The sequence below is a fragment of the Zootoca vivipara genome, chromosome 9, assembly GCF_963506605.1.
Source record: "Zootoca vivipara chromosome 9, rZooViv1.1, whole genome shotgun sequence".
In the NCBI taxonomy this organism is placed as follows: domain Eukaryota; kingdom Metazoa; phylum Chordata; class Lepidosauria; order Squamata; family Lacertidae; genus Zootoca; species Zootoca vivipara.
The window spans coordinates 35817497-35837591 of record NC_083284.1 but is presented as its reverse complement, the minus strand read 5'-3'; the positions used below and the strand labels follow the sequence as shown (position 1 = coordinate 35837591).

The 20095-nt window shown below is 43.9% G+C and overlaps 1 protein-coding gene across 3 annotated transcripts; it reads right to left on the bottom strand.

Annotated features, from left to right (window-relative positions):
* Positions 1–276: 276 nt before the first annotated feature.
* ZNF330 (zinc finger protein 330) lies at positions 277–15066 on the bottom strand. 3 transcript variants are annotated; one of them, XM_035111686.2, is made up of 11 exons: positions 14958–15066; positions 12023–12092; positions 10183–10365; positions 9457–9476; positions 9285–9355; positions 8154–8233; positions 6093–6219; positions 4956–5060; positions 3819–3865; positions 2474–2591; positions 277–1381 (listed from the first exon to the last, which is right to left on the bottom strand). In XM_035111686.2, exons 3-11 carry the CDS (start codon positions 10300–10302, stop codon positions 1131–1133), a joined length of 939 nt encoding a protein of 312 aa, XP_034967577.1. In that variant the 5' UTR covers positions 10303–10365; positions 12023–12092; positions 14958–15066; the 3' UTR covers positions 277–1130. The 3 variants fall into 3 exon arrangements, with proteins under 3 accessions (XP_034967577.1, XP_034967576.1, XP_034967579.1); XM_035111685.2 differs by having other exon boundaries at positions 10183–10312; XM_035111688.2 differs by lacking the exon at positions 12023–12092 and having other exon boundaries at positions 10183–10312; positions 14958–15031.
* Positions 15067–20095: the final 5029 nt, after the last annotated feature.

Below are 20095 nucleotides of genomic sequence, written 5' to 3'. Positions count from 1 at the left end.
TGGGGGTGGGGCAGCACCAGGAACAGAGCAGGGCTGCTGGAAGTGTGAAGGCAAACAGCCCCGGAAGGGTAAAAGGCCTATCAGAGGGGGCACCATGTCATGGCTGCACAGGGTGGGCAGCTGGCCCCAGGGCATGATGGGATACCGTTCTATTCTATAGGTCTGACAATGTCACTGATTTTAGGAGGCTGTTTTAGGAGGCCGTGCCCTTTTCTCTAACCATATATCTGTCAACACCACCCTCCCTCTGCTGCAGCAAAACACAAGGACACAGGATGGAAGAGAGAGAGAGCGATGGACTTTATTAGGCAAGGAGGATGCAGTGACATTTTTATGGCGACAAATCTAAGATCAAAAGTTTATTTAGGTCACACTGCAAGTGGCTGCGAGCGCTACAGTTAATGTCTGGCCGTTCAAAAAGGCAGGAACTGACAATTCTCCAGTAGTGCATTACAAGAGACTATATTGATCAGCCTTGCTTACACAAAATGTCAAAGTAACTTTAATTTCAATTTATATTTAGAGTACAATAGCTTGTAGCAAGCATTTCCCCAAGGGCTCAAGCTGGATCAATATTTATGAAAAACCTAGGAGACAGCTTTCAATATATAAAAATAAGTTGATGCCCACTGCCACCAATACTTACGAATTTATGAAACATGATGACACAACCCTCCCCCAAAATTACTCAAGAAAAATAACTTTGCTTCTGAAGAATGCCTGGAAACAAAAATTACCTCAGCCTTCCCCACACTTCCAACTTATGCTGCAGAGAGAGCATTAGGTCTCATCCTCATTTCCAGGTTCCCTGAACTAATGTGAACCCTCAAACTCTTTACTCTCCAAGTCTTCCAATATCTTTAGCCATACAAATCTTTTCTTGATCTCCTGCAAATTGCTCCATTCCTTTTGATTCCTAGTAAGCTTTGCTATTTGAAAAGTCGAGCTGTTATTCCAGTGCCACCACACATAAAAATTCACTAAGCACACAAAAGAGTTCCTCTCACATGCTAGCTCCACCATAAATGTGGGCTTGTGGCCAGATGCTAAGCATGTTTACCCGGAGGTTAAGGGCCACTATGTTAAAGGGGACCTTACTGCCTCTTAAAAGTGTGCTTACGAAAGCAGCCTTAGTCATCAGCCTCCTCATAGTGTGCGTAGCCGCTGGCATAGGTCCTTCCTAAATTCAAGTGACCAAACATACCGGTTGCCTCCGTTTCTGAATCCCTCCCTCCCTCCTCTTCCTCCTCGTCTTCATCGTCATCCTCTGCTTCATAATCATCATCTTTGCCAGCCGAAAGGTTCTTCCAATAGGCATCATACCCAGAAGCCCCGTCAGCCTCTTCGCCTCCGGTCTGTCGGCCAAACCTCAGAGAGCGTGCTGCAGAAAGAGAGGAAAACATCCTGTCTTAGTTTTACTTCCCATTAAGGAAGGTGGGTGTTAAATAGTTCAGGCAAAACCCCAACAATTCTACCTTGCAACTATTTTCACATGTGTAATTCTCATGATTGCACAGACAAATAACACTAGAAGCAGGTAAGGCATTATTGCAAATCCGTAAGAAACCTATTGATTCATTCATTCTTCATCTTCTTCCATTTTTTCTCCCTCTCTCCCCCTCGTCATTTACAGGATCATTCTGGGGACCAGAGTCTCCTGGTGAAATGAGGCACAGAGGCTTCTCTGCAGTTTGCACCCTTTCTGACTGAGATGAAACCATCCTCATCTCGTTGCATTAATTAGAAAATATGCTACCAAGATTTCAAGACAAGCCTTTTGAACAGGAAAGAACATGGACTTCCCAATATGAGGTTTGCTGCAGGCGATAAGGGTAACTGCAGGTGGAAATGGTTACCAGTGTTAGAAACTCAGGTATATAAGCTAATTCCCAAATGGCACCTTTAATCTAGGTTACGGCCACCACAATGGAATGTCTAGGTACCAGTGGGGTGGGGTGTTGAAATTAATTAATATACTGCTTTATGTTTTAATGCAAAAGCTCAGCGCTGTTTACAGCACATTAAAACATCAAATAAAACAATCCAGAATAAAACAAATTCAAGCTTCAAGAGAAGCTTCTCCAAGTGACATGATTAATATAGCTGCCCCATAGCAGAAGTACTCTAGGAAGCATATGGGGTGTAGTGGTTAAGAGTGTCAGAACAGGACCTGGGAGATCAGGGTTCAAATCCCCACTCAGCCATGAAGCTCACTGGGTGACCTTGGGCCAGTCATAACTGAAGAGGGAGGTGAACCATGTACTCCTTGGGAGAAAAATGTGGGAGATTAATGCAATATGTAAGCTCTTCTGCTTAACTGTTCAAGAAAGCTGCAGGGGCCAGCCAGGTGGAGATGTCAGCCACCAGCCTGGCATCCAGAGATCTCCACGTGGTCGCAACTGGACCCACGTCAGTCGCAAAACATGCCTGGCGCCTGGGTAATTCTGAACACCGTTACCAAAGGGAAACTTACTTGACATGCTCAGGTCCTTAGTCTGTTGCGTTTCATGGCCACACTTAGGGCAGGGAGGCTCCCTTCCCTTCTCTTGTTTGAAAACCTTACTCCGTGCATGATCGTCGCAGAAACAAGCCTGCGGGTTATATAAAAGAAAGAAAAGAAAAGAATAGGGGAAATACATCACAAAAGAACAGGCTGCAATCGGAAAAGAAGCCCCACGGAGAAACACAACAGATTGCCAAAGTTGAGTGGCGATGGGATACATACCACTACCATTTAGCAAGCTCCATTTGAATCTTTTAAATTCTCTAGAATATATGCAGCCCGCCTTTTGCATGAAAGCTGGCTAATGAGACATTAAGAGGAGACAAGAATAGTTCCTCCTCTTAAGTATTTGTTGCCCAATCCAGTGGGGCAACTGGATGGAGACATTTCAGTCTAGCTGGCTATGCAAGACTCAGCATAAATCAGGGCCCGTAAGGACAGCTGTTCCCCTTCCCAATCAACTTAATCAGCTCTTGTACAGAGCTGTGAGCAACTACAGGGGAAGTTGGAGTAACTGAGATTGGGCTCTTCATCCCCATAAAGCCCTTCTCTGTCATGGCTACAAATCTTTGGACTCAGCTGCATGCCAGTGGCGGGCAGGACCAGAAGCAAAAGTGAATGGGGCAAGGAATGTGCCCCACACCTTTGTACAATAGGGTGCATGCCAGCCATGCAAAACTCAAAGAGTTTTCTACAAACACGTATGCACACATTCCCCATCTTTCATCAAGGCAAACGAGAGGTTTTAATGCAGTCCAAGGACACAATTTCAGCCGGGTGACAGATAGCACTGGTGAACCAGAGGGAGTGGTCTGGGGAGAGGGGCCACGAGGCCCACTTCCCTGGGGCAAATGATTCATCAGAACCCCGTGAACGATAATATTAGCAGATATATAGAAAATGTGCAAGGTAATGAGATGTTATCTTGGCTTCACGCGGAAGCAGGCTGGTGCAGACGGCAGCCAGGCAAAGATGAAACGTTTTTGCATTTTGAATGAAAGGAAACCAGCAGAGGGAAAAGGCGGCGGCAGTGCTGAGGCTGTAACAATGAGTGAAGGAAGGCAATTTTAGCAACTGGGGTTTAGAAGGACTGGAGGGAAGGAACACCAAGTGTCCAGGAACACAGCATGGAGGTTACATTAATCAAAGAGAGATGGGAACAGGACCCAGATAACTTCTTTGGGGAGGCGGGTGGGAATCAGGAGACGTTTTTTGATGCATTGTGGAGAAGGACGTGGCAAGAGCCGCCAGCAGCTTTGAATGTATGAGAGCGGTGAGCTCGATACATCTACTTTCTGAACGCTTTTGCTGTTACCTTACAACGGAGACATGAATGCTGCCCAAGTCGATTACAGGAAACACCTATTAGGCAAGATAAAAAAGGCGTGCTTGAATAATGAGATTTCATGGCTTTGCTCTTTTCCTTTTGCCTTCTAAGCCAAGGTCAACTATTCAGTTCAATGGGTAGCCTCAGGCTTTCCATGACTGTGCCTCTTTAAAGTACAAGGAAAATGAACACTTCGCCTCAGCCGAAAAAAGAAGCGAACAGACAATTTTAACGATGTCCCTACAGAGTTTGGGCCCAACGTTGCTCTTCCTCCCTTCCTGAAAGCAGAGGAAGTCCTCTTGACTGGAAACAACAGCTTGTACAACAAGGACGAGCAGAATAACTAGACTGAACAACTAGACACAACAAATGTGGGGGACTTTACAAGCAGGAATGCTGGAGGAGAAGTGCAAAATTCAGGCACATCACAAACCTGGCATTAGTGCAAGTAGGGCCTAAACACACAGGGCTGATCACCAGCCTGGCTCTCCTTGAACTATAACAACAACAACAATTTATTACTTATAACAACAACAACAAGAATAATAATTTATTACTTATAATAGTAATAATTTAATATTTATAACCTGCCCATCTGACTGGATTGCCCCAGACACTCTGGGAGATTTCCAACGTAGTAAAAACATAGCAATACATCAAACATTAAAAATTTCCTGATAGAGGGATGCCTTCATATGTCTTTGGGAAGTTATGTATAGGCAGTGACCATTTTAGGCGCGCCTGGCGTGCAATCACCGATGTGCAGGTCTTTTTCAGCCTGGTAGAAGGCAGAACGGAGGCATAATGAGGTGGGGTGTGCTTATTATATGCACTCCATGATGTACACAGGGGCCAGGAACAGAACCCCCATGCAAAAGGGTCGCCATCTATAGTGGTTTACCTGTTTGACATCTGATGGGAGGGCGTTCCAAACAGCAGTTGCCACTACTAAGAAGGCCCTTTGCCTGGTTCCCTGTAACTTCACTTCTCACAGTGAGGGAACTACTGAGCTGGATCTCAGGGTCTGGGCTAAATGATGGAGTGGGGTCACTCCTTCAGGTATACAGGGCCTAGTTAAAATTTGGTTCACCTTTAATAAGGGAGACTTTCAGGGATATAGCTTACATTTAAAGGTCTCGGCTTCCAGGACTTGGCAGCTGGCCTGATGTTCAAACTGATCATCTTCGCAGAGAAAATTGTGGCAAAAACAGCAGCTGAATATTCTGCCTCCTAGAAGATTCAGCAAGACACAATGTAACAGGTCAAAATCAGTCCCCACGCTCCCTAGCATCAAAATGCAAACAGATGTCATAGGAATGAAAGAAAACCTGGCCTGTCTTGCACCAGATAGAAAAATATTGTGGATTACAGTGGTACTAGCCACTTGAGTAAACAAGATGTTTTATAATACTAATCACATTTTCCTGGTTAGGTTGAGATGGTTTGGTTACGGAATGATGAGACCACCATATTAAAAGAGATTTTATTGCACAGCAGCATCAAAACTAAATATTCCAGCTACATCTCCACCCACCCACCCACCCACCCCCCAAATAGCCTAAACTAACAGTTTAGTTCTATACATGTCTTGCTGCTGTCGGTGGATTGCAGTCTAAGGTGGTACACTGTTAAGGCCAATGAGATATAGAGGAGAGACCCAATGAAATACCTTTTCCTGAAACTGGAGTGGTGGGGGGGGGGGGTAGTGGAAGGAAGAGATATGCACAGGATCCCGAGAGGGTACTGTAATTTTGCAGAGTTGATGGTTTAGCACAGGCTTTTATGACTGCGGGTAATGATAGCTAGTAGCACAAATTACCTCGGTAGTTTGAAAACTTCCCTCCTGTGTAATATACTCCCGGACAGATAATGTGTCAGTGGGAGGGAGTTCACGTGATAAACTGCATCATGAGCTGCAGCCAATCAAAACAGCCTGTGCAAATACTCCCAAGGGATATCCAGCTAAGTCACAGGCACTTAAGCCTACCAATTTCAACAAGTCTACCCCGAGTACAACTTTAACACACATCCTCAATGATAGAACGAGTAATAGTTTTCTCACATGCGAAAGGTGATATGAGAATGGGTCTGCCTCTCCTCTAATTTTAGGATTCTCTACTTCTGCAAAAGTTGTTTTCAATTCATAAAGACTTGCTACGGCAAGAAAACTAGCCTTGTAGCCACCTTCCTTTGGTAATTGTAGAGCTTTCGAAATGCAAGTGAAACAAGGGAACACACCCCTCTAACTGGTGAACAACTCACCGTGATCCCAGACACCCCTCTCGCATTCAATGCACTCTGCGTCGGCCAGAGGACAGATACAAGCATGGGTGCTAAGGCATTTCCTGCCATGGCAAACCCAAGCTTCACAGAAATCACATATGGCCCCCTGCAAAAGAAGAACCCACATGTTACTAGGGACTTTGGCAGACCTCTATATAAGCACTAGCTCTGCTGAACAAGGAAGGACCAGGCATGCATTCCAAGCAGCAGCAGGAGGGAGTCATTCTGAAGCAGTGGAAGGCAATTTTGCTCAGCGCTGCCATCCATCTCCCAAACGCATTCCATATTCTCAGGACTCTTCTCTCTTTTTTTGCAGGACTGCTAAGTACCCATTCCTAAAGTACATTACATGAAATTGAATCCCCTTGGTTTGTGTGTGTGTGTGTGTGTGTGTGTGTGTGTGTTTTCTTTTTTAATCCCACACACTACTCTCAGCATGATGCTCAGCAACCAGAATTGCTCGGAAGTCCTCGCTAAGGAATGCAACAGACCCGGACAAGCAGTCTGCATTCCACTGGCTACTCCTGCCCCCCTCCCCAAATGAATTGGCTCTTGATGCTCTGTCTCATCCAGGGAGCCATCCGTGTGGACAACAACAGAGCTGCCCATTATGTTCATACCAGGCAATGTATTCAGAAATAATTATTTGCAAGAGGACTTGTGCTACACAGTTTGCTCAGGGCAGCATAGAGCATGCAGAAGCAAGGAAGTCAAACTTCAAAAGAAATACTGTATTTACTCGAGTCTACTGCACCATCAAATCTAACGTGCACCTCAATTTTCAGAACCTTGCAACCAAAAAAAGGATTTACTGGTGAATGTAAACGCGTACCTTAATTTTTGTGTAGTAATTTGGCCAAAAAAGGGGGAGCATTACGTAGATTTGAGTTAAACACGGTATTAAAAAAAAAAAGCATAATCTTGTTTTCCTCTCCTCTGTATATGGGCTAATGGTGTTTTTTGTATTGAGTTACTAGTTAACCTTCCCATGATTCCAGGCTCATTGTTACCTTTCATGGAAGCAATGTGTTATCTCTCTTGAAACGTGACTCTGAAGTCCAAGATGGGAATATTCACGACTTTGGTTGCAAGCTGCCTTACAGATAGGCATGGTCGTGCCTATCACAGTGGTACCTCGCAAGACGAAAATAATTCGTTCCGTGGGTCATGTCGTCTTACGAAACTTTAGTCTTGCAGAAACAATCGGCAGGCGGCAAAAAAAAAATCGTCTTGCGAGACACGGCCATAGAAAGCTTCGTCTTGCGAGGCAACAAAGAATCGCTAGGCGCTTTCGTCTAGTGAGTTTTTCGTTGCACGAGGCATTCGTCTTGTGAGGTACCACTGTAATTTGAAAAGGACGTAAGCCTGCACAATGATCTGTGCAAATGTTACCATTCCTGCATTTTCCTGCAGTCTGAACAGGTAACAGTGGATGAACCTCAACAATGAAATCCAAGGCTCTGCAGTCGAGGGGTCTCCAAATGGCAACAAAAGGCGATGGAGGGTAGGGGCACACAGACTCCCACATCAGCATCCTGCCTTATTTTTTAAAAAAAACATTTTATAGCCAGGATTCAGAAGGTTCTGGTTGCTAATTTGAATAATTTTTTTTAAAAAAATGCTTATTCCAAAATACATGTGTTTATCTTCAGGATAGCAGAACCAAAGCTCATTTTATCGCTGTAGTCACGATGGTGCTATGAGTTTAAAATGTGAAACTGTGCGTGCTTATGAGTATGTTTGCTTTTTATTTACCAGGGTTGGCAAACTATTTCGGCTTTTTGCTCCAGTATATCATGAATGTAGAAACCACTGTAATGCATGGAATTGCAGGGGAGTGGGGAAGGCTGCAGAAGAGCAATGTGAGCTTCACAACTCCCTCTTTGTGGTAAGACCACCACTCCAGGGTCGAAAATTACTGAGCTGCACCACTGGGTATCAAGAAAAGAGCCATCAACACGGTCAGGCAAGTAATCTCTTCAGACTTTAGTTGCACTCATCACATATCCTAAAACTGATTTATTGTTTCCAGATACATACCACCATAGCAAGCCCAGTGCTGTACACACCAGCATGTTTTATGACACAGTCTGAAGATTTCATCATGCATTTTGTTTTTCCTATTACAGAGGGAAAAGAAATATTACACACACACACACATACAAGAGTGTTCAGCAACACTAAAGCTCCATAAAAAAGGCATAGCATTTGTCTCTTTCAGTGTTTACAAGTGTTTCCAGCTAAGGGAGGGGGGAGTGAGAATAAGGGCTATCATCCAAGAGATCTGAGCAAACTATGGTATTTTAAATTGCTCATATCAATACACATCTGATCAAAACAATGACTTGGATCCAGCAACACCGTCCTGTAAGGACTTCTGGCTATGTGACCAGACTTTCTCTCCCTCTTCTCCCCTCCACCACTGGCATGCAACTCACCAATTTTTTGTGGGTTTCCCTCAACCCTCTGGAGCAGATTTGGTGGAGCAAGGAGAAGAAGTCCGTTGTGCAGACCGAAGTCTTTGCACTAATATGACAGTCTTATTGGATACAACCAAATAATTTATTTTTTTAGAAGAGGCATTCTTTATTCATCATGGAATGGGGATGGGGATGGGGGACCTGTTGCCTTCCAGATATTGCTGCATTATTGAAAATTGACCTCACTTGCTGGGTCTGATGGGAATTGGAAGTCCAACATCATCTGGAGGGACAAAGGTTCCAGAGTCCAGAAACATCTGGAGGACTGTGGGTTCCACGTTCCTGCACTAGAGGGGCTGCCTCTTCTAAAGATGTACCCTTTCATCTGCAGTTTTCACAACTGCTTTATTAAAATTAATTTGCTGCATGGTTAAAGGTGCTGATAGTTTAGATTGGACAACTAAAAGCAGCTAATGTTTTCAGCCCCAGAAGGAGCCCAAATAAGGTAACTTTCCTGCTGCGTCTGAGGGTGAATAGCCTGTGTCCCTCCAGATATTGCTGGAGTCGCTACTCCCACCAGCTCCAGCCAGCATGGCCAATGGTCAGGGATGACGGAAACTGAAATCCAGCCACATCTGGCACCAACAGAGCCAAAATATGACTTCGTTTGTATAATCAGGCCACAATGCAAAAATTAAATTCTAAGCCCAGACCAATTGTAGGAACACAGAGAAATAAGAGAAAGACTTACCGCACTGTGCGCAAATGGGCAGCTTCTGGACAGAGCTGCAAAAGTAGCAAAATGCTCTATTTTTCTGCCGTCTGTCAGAATAAAAAAAGGGTGAAATAAATAAATGAACGAAGTCAGTTTAAAATGGTGCCAAAAATCTTACATGTAAAGGAAATACTGAATGTGCATTTACCTTTGACATTTATCACATTCCTGTAAGAGAAAGAGAGCTTATTTTATAGGAGTTCCCGTTTAAATTCAGAGTTTATAAACTTGTGAATTCACTTGCCATGAATACAGTGTTAGTCCTTTCCCCACTTTGAGTGCCCCGTGCGAATACAAACACACAATGAAGGTGCAATAGTCAGTGCTGCAGGTGGTCTATGCCCATGTGTTTTTATACATAAAGTCCTTCTGGTATCGCCAGGAGGGCTCCAAAAGCTTTGCCCTGGACCAGGCACCCCCAAACTGCGGCCCTCCAGATGTTTTGGCCTACAACTCCCATGATCCCTAGCTAACAGGACCAGTGGTCAGGGATGATAGGAATTGTAGTCCAAAACATCTGGAGGGCCGAAGTTTGGGGATGCCTGCCCTGGACCAACAGCCAGCTCTTATTTATAATTGCCTCCACCCTTCCCCTGCCCTCCCCCTTCCTTTGTGAAAACCAGACAACTTGAAGAAGAGCTGAAGAAGAATTTCACTCTCTGTGTGTGTGTGCACAACGGGAATTATTTCATTGTTTAAGAAGATTTATAACATCCGGTGTCTTTTGCAAAATCTCAAGTTTATGTGCTTAGGATCTAGTTTTGCTCATTTCAGTCTGATAAAGCACTGTCAATCTCACCCTCCTCTCCTTGACACTGGGAGAGGAGAAGAAAGAATTTTAAAGCCAATATCGGAAATACACCTCAATATTTACCATGGAGGCATTGCAGGGATGTTTAGCCAAATCAATGTTGCCTCTTGAAGCCCTTATCTGCTTCTCCCGTTCTTTACGGCTCTCGGCCTTCTTGCGAGCGCCCGTCTTCTTTTTAGGCATTCTTCACTTTCTGTGAGGCAATGTTTTATTCATCAACATTTGACAAAGAGTGATTGGTATCCTCTAAAATGGATGATAAATGTAATTTTAAAAATCGTGACATATTCCTCCCTTCCACATTTTTATTATTATTTTGGAATGTGCCCATAAACACGCATTAGCAATTATAATCACTTTAGAGGAGGGGTGATCGACCACTTGCCCTCCAGGTGCTGATAGGCTACGTCTCCCATCATCTCTGACCACCGGCTAGGCCAACTGGGGATGATAGGAGTTGGGAGTCCAACAACAACTGGTTAGCCACCCCTGCTTCAGGGTTCCCAAACTAGCTACTCAACACAGAATAGCTACACCTAGAACAGTTGTACCTTGGTTGTCGAACGCCCTGAAACTTGTACGTTTTGGCTCCCAAACGGTGCAAATTCGGAAGTGATTGTTCTGGTTTGCAAACATTCTTTTGGAACCCAAATGTCCAACAGGGCTTCCACAGCTTCTGATTGGCTGCAGGAGCTTCCTGCAGCCAATCAGAAGCCGTGATTTGGTTGTCGAATGTTTTGGAAGTCGAACGGACTTCTGTTTGACTTCCAAGGTTTGTCTGTAATAGAGTGGCTGACAAGCGCTACAAAGCACCAGGCTTAACCTGGAGCTCGATACCAAAGGAACACTTGGTCCTCACCCTTTCTTTTGCCTAGTTCTCTAAGGCAGCAACCCATCACTTGTAAACAGCAGAGTAAGCCTTCTCCCTCGCTCCCCAACAATTAGTTCCCCATGAACAATGGGCTCATGAGTGTCCGCCCCATGGTGATCTTGCATTCCCACAGAAGCTGGGATGGGACAGTGTGAGTCAAGTGATAGCCTGTGGGTTATACATTGTATGTTGCTGGGAGTCCCAAGCGGAGAGAAGTCTTAATTATAAATAAAGAATTTTAAGCTAGTTTTTAAAAAATTAGATTGGAAGAGAATGATACATATCGTACTAAAGAAAGATATATATTTTTTCTTATTATTAATGTGGGGAACTCATATAAGCTGGTTAGCCTTCTATACAGTGTTTAAATTGCATTAAAAAGTCATATCTTATATTCAGAATTGCATACCAAGCTGCCTGCTGGCAATGATCATTATTCTGTAGACTGACATCTATGACACTGAATACCCAATATCACATTATAAACTAGGTTTTCTTCCTGCTTAATGTCAATTTGGAAATAAGAACTTCAATCTTTGGTATTTATACATATCATTCTAGGCATTTATTACACACCTTGAAGCACTGCAATAGCAATTTGTGGAAAAATTGGATGCTTCAAAAAATGTCAAGAGCACATTGGTCGTAAGCAATGCTACCACCTAAAATTATTCCTTCTGTCACATATTCAGGGGATTGGACCCGTATTATGAACTTTTAGTTATATGACAGCAGCTACTCAAGTCATTCATGTAAAATATTGGCAGCTGCTGGAATCGTTTATGTAAAATATTGGAGGGCACTAAACACACTGAATCTAAAATAATAATAATGCAGAATTATGCTGCATCGGCTACATGGGGGGACTGGAACTGTTACTTCATCAGCTGATAGCTACTGATCAATTATTCTGCGAAGTGCTATATACCCCAGTGTACAACTCTACCTTGAAATGGTCTAAGATTCTCATTTTACCCCAAATCTGTGTTTAGGTTAATTAGGAAAGAAATAAAACTGCCCTGGTCAACATACCTCAAAAAAGGATATTGCAGAGATGAAAAAGATGCAGAAAATGACAACCAAAAAAGTTGAAGCAACTCCCCTGTAAGGAAAGGTTACAACGGCTTTTTAATTTTGTGAAAAGACAAGGACAAGGCATGGTGTAGACTAGAGGATGTAGATAGGGAAAATGTCCCTCCCCCTTCTGAAATGGTGGGAAATTCAGAGCATACAAAGCGAAGTCCTTCTGCATACAAAGGTTGCAGGTCATGTGGCCAGCATGACAAAGCTGCTTCTGGAGAACCAGAGCAGCACACGGAAACACAGTTTACCTTCCCGCTTGGAGCGATACCTATTTATCTACTTGCACTTTGACATGCTTTCGAACTGGTAGGTTGGCAGGAGCTGGGACCGAGCAACGAGAGCTCACCCTGTCGCAGGGATTCAAACCGCCGACCTTCTGATTGGCAAGCCCTAGGCTCTGTGGTTTAACCCGCAGTGCCACCCAGGTCCTCCAAGATTAAAAAGCTGTAAATGAATTGTGTATATTGTCAGCACAATGGAGGTGTCTGTCACCATCCTAGCATCCAAGGATGTCCACATGGTCGCAACTGGACCTGGCATCTGGGAGAATTCTAACACTGTTTAGGGGGCTTCCCCTGTCAAAGTATGACATCAACACACATGTGCATGAGACAGGGGCTCCACAAAGCCCTGTCACTTTGCTTTTCTGAACTTTGTAGCTCTATAATTTTCTGCACATTGTAGCCCTATGTTTTCCTATGTCTCAGTGTTTCCCTAGTTCCATGGACTTTGCACGAAGTGAGGCTAAGTAAAAGGTTGCCTGTGGAGTAGTAACAAGAGCTCTGCATTATTTTTTCGCAAAGCACAGCAGTGAATGATTTTTAAAGATGTGCTTAAATTCAGATGTGCTTTAAAAAAAAATAATTCTATGTTGTTCTTAGCAAACAACAAAGATCTTCACAACTCCAGGGCAGTGTCCTAGTCAGTCTCATATTGTGAGGCCTATCAAGGATCTGTACAGCCTATTTCAGAGGACATAACCACCAGCAGAAAGGTTTTTTTTAAATGCACAAGCAAGAATACACAGCACCCAGTCACCTGGCAAGAAAGAGCGAGATAAACCCCTGCTTCCCACCCTCCTCAAAATGTGAAGCCAAAATGGAGGCTTAAGTTCTTTTCGCCTAATCAATGTATTGCCCTAATATGGATTGCAGAAGAATGTTCCCCCACCAGAGTTCCTAGGCCTATTTGTCTGCAATTTGACAGGCTTAATCCACTCTTGATTAAGTTTTATCCAGTGTCTTTAAGTTTCAACTGCTTCCACCAAAAGTCAGGAGATTGTAGCCATTTTTAGAGTGCCCATTATGGCAAAGGGAGAGAGAAGTTTTACATAGAGTGCCATGGAAGCCAACACAGAGAATAAAAAAATATACAGACACAAGACAACTCTTAAGTCCAGTGCACACCCTCAAGATCCTCCTCCGATGCCACCCTGGCAGTTTTCGGTGTTCCTAACAATAAAACGTCAGTGACCACTTTATAGTGCTTAACTACAACCAATGTAAACTCACCAAGAACATATTTGGTCATTCATTTTGAGGTATTTATATATCACTTTTCAGATGAACCAGACAACGCTATTTTACATAAAAATGTGAAACCCCCAGAGTTATGGTATATGTTTACTGGTACAACCTCCCCCAGTGCAGAGATTTTTGTCTTTCAAAATTTGTCAAGCAAGAGTAATTGCCCCACAGGGGCCAGCCTTGAGAGGTCAGGATACTGGAGAAGTGACAGCCATGTCTGCACACTGGGCCCCTCAAGAACGAAGGGGTTCAAGTGCAAGGGTTTTCCTGCGCTGCTGTATTTGTGATCCCCCCACTTTCAATGACACAGGTGTAGCTCACACATAGCTGCCAAGTTATCCCTTTTTTAAAGGGATTTTCCCTTATGCTGAATAGGCTTCCTCACGAGAAAAGGGAAAACTTGGCAGCTATGAGCTCACAGGGTAGCAACAGCAACACTAACCGTGTTAGCGCCATTTACGAAAACCTGAGCGAAATTGTTGGGCTTTAGGGAGAACAGCTAGCTCTTGAGTTGCCTGTCACCTTTCACTCCCTTGTTAGCTCAGAAGCAGGCTCGGGAGTGCAGCTTTGCTAATACCACAGGAATAAAGGACTATCCCCAGATGCAGCCAAGAATCCTCAGGAAAGGTTTCAGTTTGTTTCTTTTAAGGCACACGTGAGTGTTATTGGACTACAACTCCCATCATCCCTGACCACTGAGCACCCTAGCTAGGGCTGGGAGTTGTAGTCCAACATCATCCCGGAGCAGTGTTTCACAAACTTGGGTCTCCAGTTGTTTTTCTCATACTACAATTCCCATCATCCCTGACCACTGGTTAGCTAGGGATGATGGGAGTTGCAGTCCAAAACAACAACAACATACAACCCAGTTGGGAGACCCAAGTTTGTGATACACTGATCTGGAGGGCTTCTTTAAGGCCTAGTTCACAGGCACAGCTAGCCGAAGCAAGCACAGAATTAATTGGAAGCTGGGGGTGGGGGTGGGGGCCACCACCCGACTTCTGGAAACTCCCGGAAAAGGGGGTTGATGGTGTGAAAGAGGAAGCGGGGAAAGTTGACACAAATTTCCCTGGGAACTGCTTGCCAGCCACATTGCAGGAAACAACCCCAAAGATCTGGAGCAGCTGCGAGGCTAAATGACAATCGCTCTCCCCTCCCCGGCCCCCCAACCTCGTGATAGAGACGCCTTATTGCTATCGCCCCTCCCGATCAAGGAGGGTGGGCGACCCCGCGTCCCTGTCTGCATCTACCTATTGCAGGGAGAAGGGTCTGCCCAGCATCCCACCCCCATTCCTCGCAGATCCACTTGCTCGCAACAGGGCCCGCCCGGTGGCTCCAGACTTTCCCCTGCCGCTCACCTAAAGTTGCTTCGCCGGCCGCTAACGAGGCAGGAAGGAGGAAGCCGGCGTCCCAATGGCTTGCTGGGGGGGGAGGGGGGACTCCTGCCTCGCCGCGGCGACTGAGCATGCCCGGCGGAGGGTGAGCATGCTCAGTGGGAGGCAGCCCGTGAAGCAACCTCGCCTTCATCTTGCCCTTAGTTGGGGAGGGATTCTCCTCCCCGTTTAGGTTCCCGGGAGGATTTACAAGCAGCAGAGACCTTGCAAACACCCAGCACGCCCAATGCGCCTTCCAGCTGTCGCCCTCTTCCTGTCCCCTCCCGAACTCAATTATTTATTCCTATTTTTTAAATAATAAAAATAATAAAAAAATAATAAAAAAACAAATTATATGCACCGCTTAGCTGCAGTCGGGGTGATGCAGGGGCGGAGAGGGGAGAGAAAATAGCACGTCAGATCATGGCCACGTAGGCATCAGTCGGTGTCAAGGAAGGGGAACAGTCTCTAGCCCTATGTATGTTTACTCGGAAGGAGGCGCCACTGTGCACAATGGGGCTTACTCCGAGGTAAGCATGCATAGGCTGCGTTTTGTTCTTATCTTTCCCGACCAATACGGTGATTTGTTCTGCTTTAAAGCAAACAATATTTTTTAAAATGGCCAGGTAGCCCAGTTTACTACTACTACTAACCATCGTCATCATCATCCCGATTGCGGAGTGTTGTAAAATGGGCAAGCAGGCCTGCTGCTTTGCTTATAGTTCAGACTTCTCCAACCGGGTGCCCTCCAGATGTTTTGGATTCTAATTTACACCATCCATGCTCATTGGTCATGCTGGTGGGTTGGTGCAATCCCAAACCTCTGGTGGTTACCAAGGAGGGGGGGAAGCTGTTTTTTTCCTATTCATTTATTTATTGCATGCCCCACTTTTTTCTCCAACGTGCTCAAGGTGGTGTACTCATCCTCAGTTAACCACAACAAATGTGTGAGGTAGGTTAGAGGCAGTGATACCTCAGCGATCACTTTAACCCTTATATCCCAGGTCAATAACAGATCATTAGGAGTTTTTCCTGAGTTGTTGCTGAGTTTTGATGCTCATCTGACAACACAAATTCAAGCCTTATGGTGTTAGCCATCCATAACTGTGGAATACTCAGCAAATAGAAATTCAACAGACACCTTCTGCTGCAACTTTTAAACACTTGCTGAAAACTTTTTATTCTGACAGGCCTATGCAGATAATATTTACATATTTCTACAACAGTTAAAGCAATTTAATAAATTTTCTCAACTGATAGAGCATCCAGAATTATAGAAAGTTCACTTGCATGTATGTACTTCATATTAATTCCTCTGCCTCTAAAGTAATCATTTTCAAAGAATTTAGAATTTATTTACAAAAACATGCATAGCTGAAGATAAAAGAAAAGGTAACCTCAAGAGAAGGATACACACGTGTGCATGGAATTTAAAATGCAGTCTGAGATAAGTGGAATCCCTCTTTCTACTTGCTAAGCTTTGAGCTTCCTCCAGATACAATCTGTGTTTTTCTCAAGTTTTCTTCTTAAATGTGGGAAGTGGGGGGAAAACCACTTTCTTTGGAATAAAGGAAAAAGAAAGCTGAGCTGCTTTGCATATAGATTTTGCCCCACCCCCCACCCCGAGTGGTAATGCAGCAATCACACCAAATGCACACAATATTGTTTATAGATTGTTTTATTTTTACACCAGTACTTAACCTGATAAGTATTTCTACCACTGAATGTCATGTTTTCAAATCAAAGCTCACTTACATGCAGGTCAATGCCTGGCAGGGCAGACTGACCCTAATATAATTGGGTGATAATGTGGTATCGTTAATGCTTATCCCTGTAAATTCTCTCAAACATTTTTTAAAAATCCATTACAATAGTCTCAGTAAGCTTCAGGTTTGTTTGTTTTTAAAGGGGGGGGGACACACACACAACTGTTAGCCTCAACTGTGATACTTTTTAACCAAGTTCACTTCTCTTTCTTTCTAAACAAACCATGTTCCCATCTAAACAAAACCTATGATTATCTTCATTTACAGCAGTGCATTTTCCAGCATTCAATAAGCTTGGGTCCAGGGAATTGCGCTATAAAACAGGTGCTGACTACCTTATTAACTGACCTTTGAAGCAGCATCCATCAAATGTAATTTGCTTTTCAGCAAGTGACCTTAAAAGCTATGCCACTATTTGACTGCGGTAAGGTCTCTTTGACCAAGGCATTTATCTGTTGGTCCAGGTACTGCAGCACAAAAGCAAATAGAGCAGAGAATCTCAGGCTACACATCTCTAAACAATTGGTGCCAATAGCATGTTTTACTTACTATACGGCAAAATGCACCCATTAAGTGGATGTAAGCAAATGAAAAGATGCCTGTGGAAACAGGGTTCTGACTGCAAATTCTCTTCAGGGTTGGGTCCTGAACAGAGGACCCAGAGGACCCTGTGCAGAGTCATATCAATCATTTAGGGTTTCATATGCATTTAGGCACCAATCACTCGTTTAGTGATGAGCGGATGATAAACTGCTCACCACTATCACTGTCTTACGTCTTTTTTATGTTGCTGACAGATGCTGACATAACGCAGTGATAACGGCAAGGTCACCTCCTGTTTTCCAACTACTGAGATCTGGATCTTGGAGAAAAGAAAACCACAATCAACCTTATTCAGCACTAGAGATGTAAAATTTCCAGAAATTTTGAAGCCATGGGGGGGGGAACGTCCCCCCGTCGTCGTTGTCGTCCCCCCCCCGAAAAGAAAAGGAATTTTTTGAAAGCTCACCCTGTCACTTTTGTTAGTTTTACAAACTGCGTGAAATGCAGTGTATATTAAAGTATTATGCTTGCAATAAAACAGGTAACCACCCCCCTTTCCCTCAAAAGCAAAAAAAGCAAGAAACCATCAACATAAATAATAACCAGATTTGCCCCTTAGCACCAACAGCAAATAAGGTTAAGGTCCACCTCAATATTTAAGCTCTGTAGAAGGTCTACCCTTTGAGTAGTGCTTTTAAAAAACAACAACAGAAGACACAACATATACATGCAGTTTACTCTATCTCATTTTCTGAACTACTGCTATCATTTTCTACTTCTTCTTCCTCTGGCAGTGTGATATGTTGTTTGGAGTGCCCCTCCCAGAATGTTGTTATTTATTTTCAACATAGTGTTGGACTAGGATCTGGAAGACCAAGGTTCAAATCCACACACTGCCACGAAGCTCACTGGGTGACCTTAGGCCAGTCACTGTCTCTCAGCTTAATCTACCTCACAGATTAAATGAGAGGGAAAACCAGGTATAGTTCCTCAAGCCCAGAGAAAAAGGTAGGATATAAATGCACAAGAGGGAAGTATCAGCAAGCTCCACATATATACTTCCAGTCAGAACTGAGCCCATTTAGTGGCCATGAAATACTTGCCAACTATTTGGTGGGAGGAAGAAAACTGGTGACTAGGGGAAATGACATGGACAGAGCATGGTTTGCTTGTGAGGAGGCTGAACAGGAATGCTGCATGCTGCAACATTTTGTTATAGGCCCACTAGTAATTATATATTTCACCTATTTTTTCCCTGCAGTTAGATACTAGCATGTTGCAATTTATAGTAATTATCTCTCAGATGAACACAGACTTAATTTGCTATTTCTCCAGATTTATTTATTTTTTAAAATCCATCCTACGTCACTGATTGTTCAGAGTTTCATTACTTATGTGATTTCCTAGCTGCAAAAAAATTGAAACCACAGGAGGTCCCAAACTTCTATTTAAATCATCTCAACCTCTCAAGGGGTCAATGAGCAGCGAAACAGAGCAACTGATCCACTATTGCACCCTAAAAGTCCTGCTGACCTGCACCAGACAGGCTTGTAGGAGGTGGGTGTCTTGCTGTTTTAGTTTTCACTGTGCCAACTCCAGCCTAGGATAACTGAGGAGCCCAAAGGGGGCAGAGGACTAGTGAGATGATTTGTAGAATGAAAGGACACTCACTAACATCTCTCAGCCACCCCATAAATATGGTAAAAGTGAAAAAAACAACACAAAAAAGAGACATTTAGAAGCAGGGGGGATGCCTCTCCCCTTTGATAATTTTCAGATGCAATTTATTTTCTCATTAATTTATGGAGAATGTTTTGTTTTTTTAGGGATCCCCCCCCAAGCACAGTACTGCATTTGTTACTATCTCTTTGATCTTCACGGCTTGGCAATATTTTAGTATAATTTGGGCAAAGAAAAAATAGCTCCTCGAATGCAATGGGGTTACTTCTGAGTGAGCTGGAGAGGCCAGCCGTGAAGAAACATTGCCAGCTTCTCCCATCTGAACTGCAGGGAGACTGAGTGGTTGTATAACTCAGTGCAGTTGACTTAGTCCAAGTATTGTTATTGCTCCTGGAGGCTGATGAAATGACACAGCAATCTATCACTTAGAGTTTGATACAATATCTGTTGGATGACAAATATCATCTGCTTGACAAATGTCTGAAGGTGGGCAAGAACTGGAATGACAAACCTTGCAACACTATGTGTGTGTTTTCCACTGTTTCTTAACATTAATCTCTGCTGCTCCAGTTTTCGTTCAGAATCTGTTTTATTGCATTTTGCTGCAGCAAAATGACTTGATGCAGGGGGAGGGAACCTGTGGCTCTCTTGATGCTGTTGGACTCCAGCTTCCCTTAGCCCTAGCAAGCATGGCCAGTGGTCAAGGATGATGGGAGTTGTAGTTCATGAAATCTGGAGGGTCGCAGACTCCCCAATCCCCAACTGCATGTTTCTAAAATAGTTTTGTGCTTCATGGTATTGTCAATGTATTTGAGATTTGGGTCCCATGCAAAACTACACATTTCCTGAAGTTTAAACTTCATTATTGCACATTATGATGCAGAATATCACACATAAATTATCCTCACGAATGTCCAACCCTATGTCTGCTAACTGCAAGTTTGGGATATCCTTGGCCACCCAGATATTTCTGATCTGCAAGTTGCATTATCCATGAATACTGGCCATGCTGGATGGAGCTGATAGGGGCTGGAGATGCACAGCATTCAGAGGACCACGGGTTCCTCATTCCTGTTCTACTGAGAATTGAGTCCCACTGAACCCAGTGGAACATCAATGGGGTGCAGTGCCTAA

Excerpts from the sequence above, each read along its gene's own strand:
- ZNF330 (XM_035111686.2), bottom strand. The coding sequence starts at position 10,302 with ATGCCTAAAAAGAAGACGGGCGCTCGCAAGAAGGCCGAGAGCCGTAAA. Across the intron at positions 6,220-8,153 it reads GCACTGGGCTTGCTATGGTG|GGGGCCATATGTGATTTCTG; the intron begins GTATGTATCTGG and ends CTTCTTTTGCAG. Across the intron at positions 1,382-2,473 it reads TAAGGACCTGAGCATGTCAA|CACGCTCTCTGAGGTTTGGC; the intron begins GTAAGTTTCCCT and ends CTCTTTCTGCAG.